The 16810-nt window shown below is 46.5% G+C and overlaps 1 protein-coding gene across 5 annotated transcripts in view; it reads right to left on the bottom strand.

Moving 5' to 3' along the window:
• LOC147426059 (uncharacterized) overlaps positions 1-16810 on the bottom strand; it is a 55838-nt gene that overhangs the window by 35342 nt on the left and 3686 nt on the right. For 4 of the 5 annotated variants that reach the window (XM_086498687.1, XM_086498685.1, XM_086498684.1 and 1 more), the window contains 2 exons: positions 8356-8721; positions 8164-8225 (listed from right to left, as the gene is read on the bottom strand). In XM_086498687.1, coding sequence (XP_086354813.1) covers positions 8164-8225; positions 8356-8721 — 428 coding nt within the window. The remainder of the gene's footprint in view (positions 1-8163; positions 8226-8355; positions 8722-16810) is intronic. The other variant, XM_086498686.1, reaches the window with a different exon arrangement.

Raw genomic sequence — 16810 nt, forward strand, 5'->3', positions numbered from 1 at the left:
TATTGTTGCTTTGTGGATTTTCGGAAAGCTTTTGATACAATACCAAGGGCCAGATTGATGCGCAGGATGCAAGAGTTAGGGGTCCCCAGAGAGATTATTTGGGGGATCATGGCCTTATACGGGTCAGTAACTGGTTATGTACGTACTCCAGAAGGAGATTCCGACATTGTTCATTCCACCGTTGGAGTAAAGCAGGGATGCCCACTGTCCCCTACTTTATTTGGTATGTACATAGATGAGGTATCAGATTACATTGATAGAGAGGGTGACAGAGGTGCTCAACTTGCAAGGTCATTGATCCCTTTATTGTTGTATGCAGATGATATTGTATTGATAGCAGAATCACCAGATGGAATGCAGAGGCAGCTAGATGCATTACATAAATTAGCGGAGGACAATGAACTGTCGGTAAACTTGGGTAAAACCAAAGTTATGGTGTTTAACACCACACCGCAGTGGGTTAGCAGATCGGCACCTACATTTGCATATGGCCAGGATACAGTAGAGTACACAGATGCATACATATACCTTGGTGTGGTATTTGCAGGGCCGAAGTTTACTCTTAAGAAAGCAGCGGATGCTAGATTGTCCAGAGCCTCTACGGCCTTGGGAGGGTTGGAGAGGATGTGTTCACAAGTGCAGTTTCAGGAACCACGAACAAAACTTTGGCTCTTTGATACTGTGGTGGCTTCGGCTATGCTTTATGGGGTCCAGATTTGGGGACCATCTGTGGATCAGGATAATTGGAAGTCAATGGAGAGACCTTTGGTATCTATGATTTCCCGAATGATTAGAGCCAAGGCCTCCGTACCACGCGCGATTACCCAAGCGGAACTAGCTGCCCCTCCGACAGAAATTGAAGCTTTTACCAGATCAGTGTCCTTTATACATGGTTTGTGGGATACAAATAATTGCCGATATACTAGAGTGGCCCTCGAATCCTCTCGACAATTAGCAATGAAAGGGGATACATCATGATGGTATGCGCAACTGTCCTCGTGGTTTCAAAGACACGGGTTCAGTATGGAAAGATTACCCCCCTTCCAATACTCTCTTGAGGCTCCATCACTGGCAATTACACGAACGGAGATTAATAAAATCATCCGTCGGGATCTTATACAGTTGGATACTAAGAGGACATGGGTAGACCCCACACAAGAATTGGGTACGAAGATGGCCGACTACAAAGAAAACTTCCTACAGCTATCTGAAGATGGATTTGTGATTCGCCCGAGCTACATGGATACCCACCTATCTCATGGTATGTGCTATTGGTCAGATTCGTACATCCTCACACCAGCTGGAAATTGAATTAGATTTAGGGGAATCCCACCTGAGAGCAAAATTTGCAAGTTATGCGGAATGGAGCCGGAGACAAAATTACACTACATATGCCATTGCACCGTATACTATGAGATATGTGGGCGTTTCCATTGCCTATTTAAAGAAGGCTTTGGACCTCTAGATAGAGTCATGCAATACCAAGATCAAAGATGCTTAGGCTTGTACCTACTGGAACTACATCGGCACAGGGATAATCTAATGAGAAGACAAAGAGCACTACAACCTTAGAGGCAGATCACAGATTTCTTCGGATCGAGAGAAGCAGGAGTGGAAGGAGAAGCAAGAGGCCAACAGCCAGCACAAAGGAGTACCCACATTCATACCAAAGGCACCCTCATTGACAGGGCGATTGAGCTTAGGAAATCGAGACGACCACGACCGAGATGCAGAAGCACACTTCACCGGAGGAGACTACAACAAAGGAATAGAAGCATTCTAGCCAGACACCCAGAATGCTCCTAAGAAGTTTATTTAATACTTTGTATTTAGTTTTTCACATTCACATTTATTTTCACACTTTCACACTTTTCACACTTAGTACTTTAGTACTAAGGTACCTTGACATTGTAACAGATTCACCACTTTTGTATTAGTTTGGTCTCATAGGTCATTTTGGCCTTTTGAAGACGTTAATATAACATTTCATTTCATTTCATATCTCTCTCTCTCTCTCTCTCTCTCTCTCTCTCTCTCTCTCTCTCTCTCTCTCTCTCTCTGAGCACTGCCTGCGCGCTGCCTCAACTGAGCCACCTGCGCACTGTCCCTGCTCACGCCTGCCTGTGCATTGCCTCACCTGAGTCACCTGCGTGTTGTCCTTGCTCACGCCGCCCCTGCTCACCCCATCGCAGGCAGCTTTTCGCGCGCTGCCTCACCTGAATCACCTACGTGCTGTCCCTGCTCACCCCATCGCAGGCAGTTTTTCGTGCGCAACCCATAGCCCATCCCCCCCGACAGGTGCAGGGAATTTACAACTCTCTACTCATCTCTTCAGGAAATTGAAAACAGAGAGTGCAAAATTACAAAAGCTCAGAATTTTATAGGGAATTTACAAGGAGTTTAGAAACTGCAGAACTCACAGAAATTGCAAAATTGACACGTGCAGAAAGCAAATGTATGCCATGTAGGCTTAGTGTGGAAACACATGTATGCATAATGCGGTGCGTGTAGGGTGGTCTCTCCTCTCTCTTAGAAAGTGAAACAAATAAGGCAAGAAAGATGGCGGCGCACAACATGGTCACAAGGAAGAGGATGACATCCATTGAAAGGGAGTTGAAAGAATGCAAAGCTCACATGGATGAGTGGAAGAAAGAGAAGAACTTAATTCTTGAATGAAAAAAGAGGGAGGAACAGGCGAGGGAACTAGAGCGCAAGGAGTTCCGGGATGAAATTTAAGCTCTAAAAGGTAGCATCTCAGCCCTTCGGAAGGAACTCGACGAAACCAAAGAGGGAGGACGCCTTGAAGATGGAGAAATTCAGCCATCAATGATAGATGAGCTGAATAGTATACGAGCACAAGTCAAAGAAATAAAGGAGGAAAGAGAAAAGAAGACCTCATGGGTGGAGGTTCTCTCCAAAACGCAAAAGAAGATGGAAGAGGCTGAAAAGTGGATTAAAGTTGTCAAGAAGGGAAAGGGCAAGGACATTCCGACTACACCCGACATCATCAACAAGACACTAGAAGAGGAACAACGAAGAAGGGTACGCGCTCTACACGTGAGAGTGACAGGCCTAAAATATTCAGATAAGGTGGACCAAGAGGTGAAGAGCCTCATGTCAATGATGGGGTGGAGAAGCCCTCACACACACAAGCTTGGAGAGTGGGAAAGAAGAGTGAAGGTAATGGGGAGAGTTCAAAAGAACGGGCTCTCATTTTGCGCTTTCCCTCCATGGAAGAAAAGAAAGACTTTTTAAAGAAGAGGCCAACCCTCAAGAAAACAGGTATCTTTTTAGGAGATGATCTTACGCTCTCACAGCTTGCACATATGAGAGAGGTCATGCCGGAGATTATAGCAGCAAGGGAGAAGGGAAAGTTAGCCTTCTACAGAAATGGACGAGTAGTGATTACAGAGCACCGCTCTACATGACGGTTCGAGACCTATGGGACCACTCTCAGGATGGCGGTTTGGAAATGTAATGGTTCGTATAGACTTGATGTGGGGGCCTTTGAGGACAGCTTCAGAGACAGAGACATTGTTTTCTACTCAGAGACTCATCAGGATCCAGGACGGTTGATGCCGCATATATCAGGATCCAGATGGGAGACAGCTTGCCGGACATGCACCAGATCTGCGCATGGGACTAGAGGATCAGGAGGTGTAGCAATTCTTTTCAGAGAGGAGCTCCAACCACTACTGCACATAGTTCGGAGAGATGATCAGGCCAGATACTTGTGGGTGAGGCTGAGGGCAAAGACTAGACGTTTCTTGTACATCGCCATATGCTATTTTCCTCCCAGCACTTCAGTATATGCTTCACCTAGAGGACAGTGTCCTTACTCTGTACTTGATGATGATATCTAGGAGTTCTCCAAGGATGGAGACATCATACTTTTGGGGGATTCAATGCCCGTACAGGCAGCTCACAGACGGTCTTCTATGACACCTCAGAGGAGATGCTCAGAGAGCTAGAGCCAGAGGAGATGGGGCTTGAGAGATGCTCACATGACAGAGAGCATACAGAGTATGGGAGATACTTGAGGGAGATGACGACTACTCACAGTTTAGCCATATTGAATGGCTTACCGACTTTCCCATCGTCTACAAGTTTTACTTGTTTTCCACACAGACATGGGTCCAATACTGTAGACTATGTTCTGACACATCCGAGCTTTATCTCTCACATTCAAGATTTCACACTGGGGCCCATGCATGTTGGGATAGCAGTAGATCATGCACTTTTGACATTATCAGTCTCCTTTGAGTACAATACATCTCAGGCCTCACGGGGTGGTAAGACATCCCACCAGAGACTGACTCAGTCTATGCAGGGATACGTAGGCTTTTATGCACATCAGAGCTAGTATACACAGTGGAGGAGATCACATCTATGCTGACAGTGACATTACATGGGGCAGCAACGACAGAGGCATACCCACACACTTAGCCTGGTCAGAGACGTCGTTCTGGGCACATGCCTCAGAACAGCTGATATGATGAGGAGTGTCGACAGAGGAGAGCTCAGATACAACGGGAGCTTGCATTGGGAGTGATCACATATAGACAGTCTCGTATTCCTACACGGAATGGAGTAAGATTTATATCAGCTCTTCCTTAGTAGAGATTCAGGAGAGGCTTGGTGTCTATTCCATGAGCAGTCTCCCCCACCAGTGATTACTTCTACAGAGATATGGGGGCAGTATGCAGCATCTTTATACACTGTACTTGGACAGCCACCACTACCAGATCCACCACAGCCATGTCCGGCTACGAGCACCTTCTTTACCACTGAGATGGTAAAGGAGGCCATTGAGAGGATGAAGACCAGACGGGAAAGATCATGAGGGTTTGGTAGCAGAGCACATTATACATGCTGGGGATTTGTTGGCAGAGATGCTTGCACGGTTATTCAACCGTGTTATGTGTGAGGGCTTTCTTGAGTCTTGGAGATTATCTACTATTGTACCTATCTTCAAGACAGGAGACCCCACAGTGCCCAGAAATTACCGTACTATCATGGTAGGACACACATTGGCACGTTTGTATGCATCCATCCTTGAGCATAGGCTGAGCAGTTGGGCAAAGAATATGGGCATACGGGCACCTGGGCAGGCTGGTTTCAGGAGGGGTTTCTCCACACTAGATCATGTCTTTACACTCAAAGCTATCATTGAGGAGGGTCGAGCACATGGTAGACGGATATATTGCAGCTTTGTGGACTTCCGCAAAGCTTTTGACACAGTACCGAGGGCCAGATTGATGCGTCGACTTATGGAATTGGGGGTACCCACATAGCTGATATGGGGGATTATGGCATTGTACAGTTCAGTGATGGGTCATGTACACACATCAGAGGGGATATCTGACATAGTTCACTCCACTATCGGAGTGAAACAGGGATGCCCATTGTCATCTACTTTATTTGGTATGTATGTTGATGAGGTCTCTGATTATATTGACAGAGGAGGAGATAGAGGTGCTCAGCTTGCGGGGACATGGATCCCTGTTTTATTGTATGCTAACGATATCGTGTTGATATCAGACTCACCAGAGGGTATGCAGAGACATTTGGACGCATTGCATACTTTTGCAGGGGATAGTGGATTGTTTGTCAACCTTGGTAAAACCAAAGTCATGGTATTTAATACCACGCCACAGTGGGTTAGGAGATCAGCACCTACATTCACATATGGGCAGGACAGTATGGAGTACACTGATGCATACACATATCTTGGGGTGGTCTTTAGTGGACCGAGGTTCACATTGAAAGTGGCAGCAGACACTAGATTGACTCGTGCCTATGCAGCCCTAGGCGGTTTAGAGAGGATTTGTCCGCAGGTTCAATTCCAGGAGCCTTGAACAAAGCTCTGGCTTTTCGACACTTTGGTCGCTTCAGTTATGCACTACGGGGTTCAAGTTTGGGGACCGTCTGTTGACATTGCTGGATGGAGTAATATGGAGAGACACTTGATATCTATGATTTCTAGGCTGAATAGAGCCAAGGCCTCAGTTCCACATGACATCATACGAGCGGAGCTGGCTGCCCCACCTATGGAGGTTGAGGCACTCACCAGATCAGTATCATTTGTACACAGCTTATGGGACACCACCAGGGACAGGTATGCTAGGCTTGCTCTTGAGTCATCCAGATAGTTGGCATTACAAGGAGATACATCATGTTGGTATGCACAGATGAGCTCATGGTTTCAAAGGCATGGTTTCAGCATGGACAGGCTGCCCCCTTTACAATATTCTCTTGATGCACCATCTTTGGCTCTTACACGGACGGAGACTACTAGACTCATTCGGCAGGATCTTATCCAGCTTGATAGCAAGAGGACATGGATAGAGCCATCACGGGAGTTGGGTACGAAGAGGGCTTTCTATAGAGAGCATCTTCTCCAACTCACGAGAGACGGATTTGTCACACGGCCCAGCTATATGGACACATCTATCTCATGGGTTACGATGTGCCATAGGCCAAATTCGCACATCTTCACACTAGCTTGGGAATGAGACAAGTAGATTCAGAGGCATACCAACAGACAGTAGGACATGTCATTTATGCCATGCAGAGCCAAAGACAGAGTTTCACTACATATGTCACTGCACAGTCTACTATGAGATACGGGGACGCTTTCATTGTTTATTCAGAGATGGTTTTGACTCGTTAGATAGAGTCATGAGATATCAGGATCAAAGATGTCTCGGATTATTTCTACTTGAAATACAGAGACATAGAGACGCTCTATTGAGAGGGCAAAGACAGAGACAGCCCCAGAGACGCATCTCAGATTTCTTCAGTCTGAGTACCACAGAGGCAGAGGGGACACCACCATCACAGAGCTCGGTTCCCACCCATACACACACCAACGGTACTCTCATTGACCGAGCTATAGAATTGGGGAGATCGAGACGACCGCGACTGAGGAGGGGAGCCATGCAACACCGGCGGAGATTGCGGCAAAGGATCCATAGGATTCTAGCACGACGACCGGAGTGTCGATCAAGAGAGTGTCGATCAAGATAGGCTTCATGCTACTGCTATATTATATCATGGTGACACTTATCCCCACTTTGTACCTTTGTGGCATGATACCATTGCTCATACTACCAGTCACCCATAGGAGTCAGTAGCACTCCTATCTCAGTTCTTTGTTTGTAGTTTTCTTTGTTTGTACCCAGACTTGGTACTAGACTCATCATTGTAATCAATTGGCCTCATAGGTCATTTTGGCCTTTTGTAGACGTTAATATATCATTTCATATCTCTCTCTCTCTCTCTCTCTCTCTCTCTCTCTCTCTCTCTCTCTCTCTCTCTCTCTCTCTCTCTCTCTCTATATATATATATATATATATATATATATATATATATAACATTTCATTTCATTTCATTTCTCTCTCTCTCTCTCTCTCTCTCTCTCTCTCTCTCTCTCTCTCTCTCTCTCTCTCTCTCTCTCTCTCTCTCTCTCTCTCTCTCTCTCTCTCTCTCTCTCTCTCTCTCTCTCTCTCTCTCTCTCTCTCTCTCTCTCTCTCTCTCTATATATATATATATATATATATATACACAATTTAACCGCGTTCAAAAATGGCAGTTTGGTATCAAGGAACATCTATAGTACAAGCTTCATAAAACGATGTAACCTCAGAGAGTGATTATTGTCGCTTGAGGTGGGGAGCAAGACATTAGAATGGGCTTAGAAAGTGCTTAAGACAGCTGATTGTAGAGCTCAAAGGGAAAATTAGATGGCATAGACGAGGGGAATGGGATGCAGTTATGTGTTGGCTTTGACTCTTGCAAAACTTCTTTTCTAATGCATCCTAGTATACATGGATGCCTATGCATAGCCTCATCTACCAGTATGTGGCATTACTCGATTGTAATACAGAGTTATCATTTAAAACGCGGATAGCACCTCACCCCCCCCTCCATCCACATCTCTGTTGGGATTTGCCACGATAAGGAGATAAAGCTCTAGAAGAGTATTTACAAGTTTTTCCTGCAATTATGAACAAGTAAACCAAGGAAGCTTACAAATGCGCCAATTACAACAAACTATTCAATGCATTGTATCGAACTGAATACCACTATGAAATTCAAGCAAGTGCAAGCTTTCAAGTCCTAGAGAATAATTGACTGAAAAATATGGAAAACTGCACTCACGTTGTTATGTCAGAACGATCTGACTTGGCCACAAAAAACTTTTTCTGGAATGTTTTCAGATCCTGCAAAGAAAGCTATCCAATTGATCAGGATCAGAAAAGAGCTCGTTAAAGTACACACAAAACCCAATTCAGGAAAGACATATAATATATTGAAAACGGAAGGCCATGCCTTGGTGACAATTGAGCTCACCTGACGGGAATCAGAAGGCCCACCTGTATTTCCTGGCCTTTCTTCGGCCCTTCTATCAGTAGCAAGTGTAAAAGGTTTAGCTTTTGTAATCTTTGAATTAGAAATTTTACTGACACTTGACCTCTCTGATGACATTTGGCTGATGTTATTCTTGCAGTGAAATACCCTTGTTAATGGAATACTGTTTTCCATGTCTTCATGCACAACCTTATCCCCAGCATTGGTGGTGGCCATGCATATTTCCGGTGTCAAATGAGAAGAGGATGAAGATGCAAGGTTTTCTCCTTTGAATGCATCCAAGTCTGTGCCTTTACATTCTTCTGAACAAACGGGCCCTTCAGCTTTCAGCTCAAACACACCAATCTTCTGGATGACAAAAGAGGACACCCAAATCAAACTCAATGATTAAAAAAATGGCGTAGCCTCTATCTATGCATTGGTTCCATGAAAATTCTTTAGGTATCAAGACCTTAAAATTGACTGAATGCTGCATGCATAATCAGACAATACTTCCTCAGCTTCCGAAAAAGAGTGGTTAAGCCCCTTGCATATTGTGTGCAGCGTCAGTAGACCTACTTACTCCTTTTCCATCTACTTGATCATTTGTTATGTGTTAATTATGTTCACCTTCTACCTTTTACATGAGCACATGGTTAGCACCCTTGCATATTATGCATCATCAGTAGATCCACTCATGGCATGATCGTGTCTGTTGAGATATGACACTCACAGCACTATTGTTTCCAATGTCTATCTTCCATATTCTGCTGTAGTCTTGCACTTTTAAATTGTCTTGTTCTCACTAGAGTAAAACATCATTGAATAATGCACTAGAGCAGACCCATGGTACTTGCGAAAGAATGAAACAAAGAAAGAGACATTAATGTCTCTTAAAGATCATAATGGCCCATGAGACCAGAACAAGGTACAATGATGGTATCCCTAGACTCTCATCATAAAGAGTCACATAAAAAGAAACTTAATCCTAACTAAATCCCTAGCTACAAATTTAAAGAAAACAATCTCTCTTGAAAGACGCTAAAGCTATAAGCTGCAACTGACAAGTCGTAGGAGTAGCCTCTGATCAACGTAGTATCTCAATCAAGGGTTTCCTCAAGGAAGAGACCAATGAGTCATTGGGAAATACTCTTCCAGTTGCAGGCGAAAATTATTCATGTCAGTTGATTGTGAGGATGTCAAAGTGGCAGCAGAAAAGGTGAAGAACAGGGCAGCAACTGTTGCAATGACAACTCTCTGCTAGTGTGGACAACGACCAAGACTGGAACATCTCAATGCCAAACTCCCTCCGGACAAGCCTGGAACAATGGGCAGCTTGCAGCTACAGCTGGTTAGCCAGCCCAAGGAAAACCTAGGAACAGGGGTCAGGGGGAGCCCTGCCTCTTACTGTCACTCCCAAGGCTTGCCAAAAACATTTTTCTTAACCGAAGAAAATAAGGGCACACGTAAAACTCATCTGGTTTTTAGAACAGAATTTGAAGCATTTGCCAATATTTATACTAAAACTTGTAAAATTTTGTTGGTTTTCTTCAAGGCAAGATCAGAACCTAGCCAGGATTTCGCAATTACAATACAGTAACCCTGGTTTTTTGAAAACATTGCTTGCTTCAGCAACTATACAAACGAGCACGAGAGAAGAGAGCGATCAAGAGGAGAGAGGGACCATAGAGAGAGAGAGAGAGAGAGAGAGAGAGAGAGAGAGAGAGAGAGAGAGAGAGAAATGAAATGAAATGATATATTAACGTCTTCAAAAACCCAAAATGACCTATGAGACCAAGTCGTTACAACATAGTGAATCTGATACCATGTCCGGAATCAAAAAGAACTGAAACAAAATACAATGTGTAGTACAATGAAAGAAGGGGGGAAGATATGGTGGACATCCATCCTCATCTGCACTCATGACGTCAAGAGAGTATGGCTCGAATCCTCTGCTGTAGTTTCCGTCGATGTTGTGTAGCTCCTCTCCTCAATCGCGGGCGTCGTGTGTGTGTGGCAAACGTGTTCTCTGCCTGCACAAGTTCAGCCATGCACGCTCTGTCCTTTTGCACCAACCTCTTCGGCTCTCAGCTCTCCATCATTGCCCTCGTGTGTAGCAGAGGGCAGTGTGCTGCTTCGATTTTTTGCGGGTGTCTGTGGGTTCATGTGGCCAAGTATCCTCTTGTGCAAGTTTCAGCACGTCCCTGTTGCTTCTTCATCTAGAGGGTGCTCGCTTGACTCTGTGTGTTTGTGTGTGTGTGTGTGCGCGCGCGCGCTCTTAACGCAGTAATTCTTTTTTTCCCGGGTAGAATGGCTACGGCTCAGGATGTAGGCCAATGGGTTGATTTCCTACTCAAACGGCAAGTAGTCCGATGGGTTTACTTTGGCGCGCGAGGGTTCTATGAAGTCTTGCTGGCTAACATGGATGCTCGGGATGCTTTGCTTCAAATGTCTCCTCTGTTTTTCAATACCAAATGACTCATGTGCTACCTTGGGCTCTCACCAAGGACTATCAAAGTCTCATTCGTCACAAGTGTCTCGTCTGGGTTGAGGTGGTCGACTTTCCTCGCACTTGGTGTCACTTTCTTCCTTTGTTGGCTACTCAGCTCGACAAAGTCATTGGTGCTACTCTATCAGGCAAAATATTTGAAAAAAGCAAAGAAGCTGGTTCCAGCTTGGCAAGGGCCCTTCGTGGTGGAAGAGATTTTACCACAGGGGGCAGTCCAATTAGTCACTCTAGAAGGTGTCCAACTGCCTCTGGTAAATGGCTCCAGAATCAAGTGCTATTACTCTGAGTAAGCAATCTGCAGCATTTCACCATATGTTGGTTCAAATATCCCATCTCTCTCATCCCAACTACCTTTCCACCACCAGAACGAGAGTTCTATTATGTCGCAATCTCTGCTAGGTTTATAGAAGTTCCATCTTTCAGTCTGAAGTATCATTTTCCACTCAGTCTCAATAATTGGGTATTGTCTTCAACTTCTTACAATTCAATCACTCTTTCTCTAATTGTTCTATCATCAGTGTTATTTGACATTAGCACTAAGGTATTTCCAGTTAAGCTCCTAGTCTCTTTGGTGATCTTTTCTTTAAGGTTACTACCTCCTCTCAAGGTCTGCCACATATAAGTAGCTTGTCAGTAAAGATTTGGTAAGTAAATTCTTAGCCTTGGCCTTGCTTGGCTTCTTCGAAAATGACTGAGCATTGTTCCCACTGTGGTCACAATGGGCAAAATTCAAGGACATGCTTGGTATCAAGCAGCGGTAAACTCTTTGCTGTATGCCTCTCTGCAAAGTGTGCAAGTGATATATGGTATCCTCACCGGAGGGGCACAGCCTCAAATTTTCGTCTTCAGCATTGGCTGCCAATCATCCCCTTTGTCCAATTAGTCTCCCTCCCCTATCTCTTAAATTCGCCCTCCTCTACTCTCTCCGAATTCGGCTCCCTTCCCTCCCAAATTCACCAAGGCTGAAATTAGCCCTTCCAGAAATTCGCCCCTCTCCTGCATTCTCCTACAAATTAGAACACCTCTCCTAGTTCCCAATTCGTCCCTCTCTCCCATCCCAATTCGACCCTGCCCATTTCACCCCCTATGCCTCCCAATTCGACCCCCTCCCTTCCCAAATTCGCCCTGTGCCTCATATTCGTAACCTATCTCCCAAAATCGCCATCTGGTCACATCCGCCCTCCTAATTAGCCCTCTGCCTTCCAATTCCCCCTTCCCTCTCAATTCGTCCCTTTTCCTTGCTGCCGGCTGCAGGAATTCGGTCTGCAAAAATTCGCCCTCCTCTGCCTATTAAATTCGCCCCTGCCCTCTATTGGAGTCGCCCCAGACCTGCAAAATTAAATTCGCCTCAGACCTCTATTAAATTCGCCCCTGCCCTCTATTGGATTCGCCCCTACCCTATTTTGGATCCGCCCTAGCCCTATTCAATTCGCCCCTACCCAATTCCTAGTGGATTCACCCGAGCCTGGAAAATTCGCCCCAGCCTTGGATTCGCCCCAGCCTTGAAAATTCGCCCCGGCCTTATTTTGGATTCGCCCAAGCCTTATTAATTTCGCCCCTACCCTAACTTACTCGCCCCAGCCCTAAATTCATTTGCCTATTACCTCTTGATTCTCCCCTACCCAATCGCCCCTATACCCATTCCTCAGTCGAATCCTCTCGCCCAGCCCCACCCTAAATCGCCCAAGCTCCCCTTCTGTCCAGCCTCTGCCTAGCCCAATCCCAAATCATTTCTATACTCCGCCTTGGTCTAATCGTGGTGTTTTTTCCATCCTTGGTCTACTCAACTGCTCACTGTTTTGTCATCCACCCAACCTCACCATGGCAAGAGGTAGCAAGCAACAGGCGAAACAACCAGAAGGAAGTAGCAAGAGGAAGGTAGAGTTGAAGAAGAGGAAAGCTCTGGTTGCAGAATCAGAGAGCGAAGCAGAGGAAGTATCTGCCATAGTTACCGGGGAACGCCCACTAGCCCCCGTTCCGGCGTTCCGGGAGGCAGTTCCCTTCCCGAACGTTCCGGAACGTCCCGGAATGTCTGACGTTCCGGGTGGCCAATGCAAACCGGAACGGCCGTTCCGGAACGTTCCGAAACGCCCCCGGACCGTTCCGGAATGCCCCTGGAACGGCCAACGGCTACAAACAAATTTGGCAAAAATTGAAAAAATTGAAGTAAATGTTTGGGCTTCTTTTGAAAGTGTGCAAGGCCTCAAGGACTCATAAAATGCACCCCCCCTCCCCCTTTCTCTTCACAAGCTAATCCTCAAGGCTCAAGCTCTCTCCCTCTCACTCTCAAGATCTCTCCCTCTCAAGACTCACTCTCTCAAGGCTCAAGGCTTCAAGCCTTCAAGCTCTCTTCCTCTCCCTCCCACTCTCTCAAATATCTCCCTCTCCATCTCTCTCTCTCTCTCTCTCTCTCTCTCTCTCTCTCTCTCATCATCTAGTCATAGCAAGGTTGAATGGTCTTCAAAACGAGTTTTTTGTGAGTATTAGAGTCAAAGCACTCTAATACTCCTTGTATTTAAACACAAGGAGCTAAAAATTGCACTATTTGGGTGTTTTTTATACCTCCCGTTCCGCGACGTTCCCGTTCCGGACCCCTAGCCATTCCCCCGTTCCGCGGGGATCCCGTTGCCATTCCCGTTCCGCGTTCCGGGTAACTATGGTATCTGCAAACAGCAGCCATGGCAGAGATGACTTTACCTCCAGTGACCCAAGTGATGAGAGCTACAAAGCAGACTCAGCAGCATCTGATGATTCAGATGTAAATTCCGAGTCAGGTGCTTCCAGTGATCAAGAGGAACGTTCAAAAGTGGCTCAGAAGAAAGGAAAGCAGCCAATCATCACTCATGAAATCAAGAGGCCTGCTTCTTCGAAAAATCGCACAGCATTCTCATTAAATTTTTATATGCAGCAACCTCGACCATCTCTCAGTGAGGTGCTTTCGACTGCTCAGCTACGGACTCTGGGACTCACAGCATTGGCTGATGCAGATTTACCTAATACGGTTCCAGTAGAGATGATACATCAACTGTTGAAAGACTTTCCAAAGGTCCGGGGCCACAAGCTAACAGCTACAAGGCTTGGCCATGCCATGGGTATGACCAACTTTCCAGCTTGAAGCCTACTACTCGCACTTTCTCTTTGTTGTCCAAGGATGCGACAATTCAAGCATGTCAAGAGCTATTGAGTTTGGATCACCCAGATTATGAGCGAAAGAGACAGCTTCTCGCAATCTTCAGGTATTACTTTCTGGCTCGAGATGCCAAAGAAGACAAGGAAAAAACTGATCTTCTCACTACCTTCTCCCACTGCCACGGGCTGTACTGTTTAATCCACACTATCCCGTGTGGATTCCACCAAATTCTCTTCAGCTCTTTGCAGACTAGGGCTAAAAGATTTCGGGCCCAAGTGCAATCTGTGCAGTTAAGTTTTAAATGTTTTGCGGCACCTCTCTTGGCATGGGTCATAAACATACCTCTTAACCCAAATGAAGTGGATGAGGAGCAGGGAACCTCGAAAGGGAAAAGGAAAACCGTGAGCATGCAGGTTGACCCCACAATCACCAAGAAAAAGAAGATCAAGGCAAAAGTGGTGAAGGATACAATGAAGTCTCTACTCTCCTTGCCAGTTTCTGAGAGCCATCAGACTAGGGTACATCTTCAGCATCACACGTCTACTTCTACCCCTGGTTTTGCTGTGCCGGCACCAGTGTCTACTGCCGCTCCTCAGGACAGGATGGTCACTTCACCCATATAGGATCCTCTTCCTTCTTCTCCCATCTTCACTCATACACCGGTCAACATATCTCTTGCTCCACCTACAACAACAATCTACGAGGCACCTACTACACCAACTGTACCTACTTCTAGCTCGCCGGCTGTGCCACATGTGCGCCCTCTAGCATCACATGCATCTGAGGGATCTTCAGGTAGGACCGACTCCACTTCTCTGTTTCAGCTTTCAGAGAAGTTACTTCAGGACTCCAGAGCTGCTATTGCCACCATCGAGCTAGGCGCAGAGCAGCTAGCTGCAACGCACCAGCATCACTCTGCCACATACGCAGCTATGGAGGGATCTCTACGAGTTGCCGAGAGTGCCATCGCAGATCGAGATGCAACGATTTTTGCACTACAGCAAGCATTGAAGATAAAGTCAAGGATTATTGATGACCTAAAAGCACAGGTGCAGGGATTTCAAGAAATGCTTATGTATGGTAACAGGCCTACCCAACCTCCTGTGGGATATGGATGGACTGGGCCAGGGATACAGGTCCAGAATCCAACAGGCTTTGCAACACCAGCAGGTCCCTCTCAGCCCTCTCAGCAGTTCATGGGACACTACCCAACAGGTCCCTCTCAACCCTCTCAGCAGTTCATGGGACACTACCCACAGCCCCAGTTCCAATACTTTACTCAGCAGGGGTCATAGGTCCAGATGCCACACATGCAGAGCCAGAGTGTTCCTTGCTGTGACGGTGTTGCTGGTGCCATAGTTACCCGGAACGCGGAACGGGAACGGCAACGGGATCCCTGCGGAACGGGGGAACGGCTAGGGGTCCGGAACGGGAACGTCGCGGAACGGGAGGTATAAAAAACACCCAAATAGTGCAATTTTTAGCTCCTTGTGTTTAAATACAAGGAGTATTAGAGTGCTTTGACTCTAATACTCACAAAAAACTCGTTTTGAAGACCATTCAACCTTGCTATGACTAGATGATGAGAGAGAGAGAGAGAGAGAGAGAGAGAAAGAGAGAGAGAGAGGGAGAGATTTGAGAGAGTGGGAGGGAGAGGAAGAGAGCTTGAAGGCTGGAAGCCTTGAGCCTTGAGAGAGTGAGTCTTGAGAGGGAGAGATCTTGAGAGTGAGAGGGAGAGAGCTTGAGCCTTGAGGATTAGCTTGTGAAGAGAAAGGGGGAGGGGGGTGCATTTTATGAGTCCTTGAGGCCTTGCACACTTTCAAAAGAAGCCCAAACATTTACTTCAATTTTTTCAATTTTTGCCAAATTTGTTTGTAGCCGTTGGCCGTTCCAGGGGCATTCTAGAACGGTCCGGGGGCGTTTCGGAACGTTCTGGAACGGCCGTTCCGGTTTGCATTGGCCACCCGGAACGTCAGACATTCCGGGACGTTCCAGAACGTTCGGGAAGGGAACTGCCCCCCGGAACGCCGGAACGGGGGCTAGGGGGCGTTCCCCGGTAACTATGGCTGGTGCACACCACCATGGTTGTGTTACTAGGCGTCTAGAGTTCACTTCAGGGCAGTTGCTTCCATCCGCTGTGCAGCAGATGGCTGCTACAACCACAGGAAGCCAGGTTATGTAGAGCACAGTCCAGCAATCGCATCGTTACACAATCGATCTGATTGCTCCTCCCGATCCGGATACTTCTGGAGCAACAGTGGTGACGACACTTTCCCTTGGGTGACAGGATTGTGCTCTTGCCCACCTTTCATTGTACATATAGTTACTTTTGCAGTTTCATACAGTTTTGGCTCACCGAGACGGTGACCAGTCTTGTGGCGGGCAACCTGTAGCAGGCTACAGTGTCACTTTCACAAGACACAGTACAGTTAGTACAGTTGGTCTGGTCTGTTCCCACTGGACGGACACTCTAGTTGGTCTGGTCTGTTCACACTGGACGGACACTCTGGGCAGTGACACGTGGCAGGGATACGGATGGTGGCCTAGTGGACATGTGGCCAGGTCACACTTAGCTGGCTGACATTTATGAGCCGTTGGTGGCTCTTTATGATTGTATCTATGAGTAGTAGCTGTTGGGTCATTATCATTATCTTTTATAGATGGTCGGGTCATCATCTAGGTAGCGAGTCTTACACAGAGCACTGCTTCACCATCCATGCACATCTGAGCCTCGACACCCCATTTGTACCTGTGAGTCCGGGGCTGGAGCTGAGTGTGCTGCCACGCCAAAGTCTGTACATGGTTCTTTGAGCTAGTCG

The sequence above is a fragment of the Adiantum capillus-veneris genome, chromosome 24 (genome assembly GCF_014529385.1).
Source record: "Adiantum capillus-veneris isolate H3 chromosome 24, ASM1452938v2, whole genome shotgun sequence".
NCBI classification, from domain to species: Eukaryota; Viridiplantae; Streptophyta; class Polypodiopsida; order Polypodiales; family Pteridaceae; genus Adiantum; species Adiantum capillus-veneris.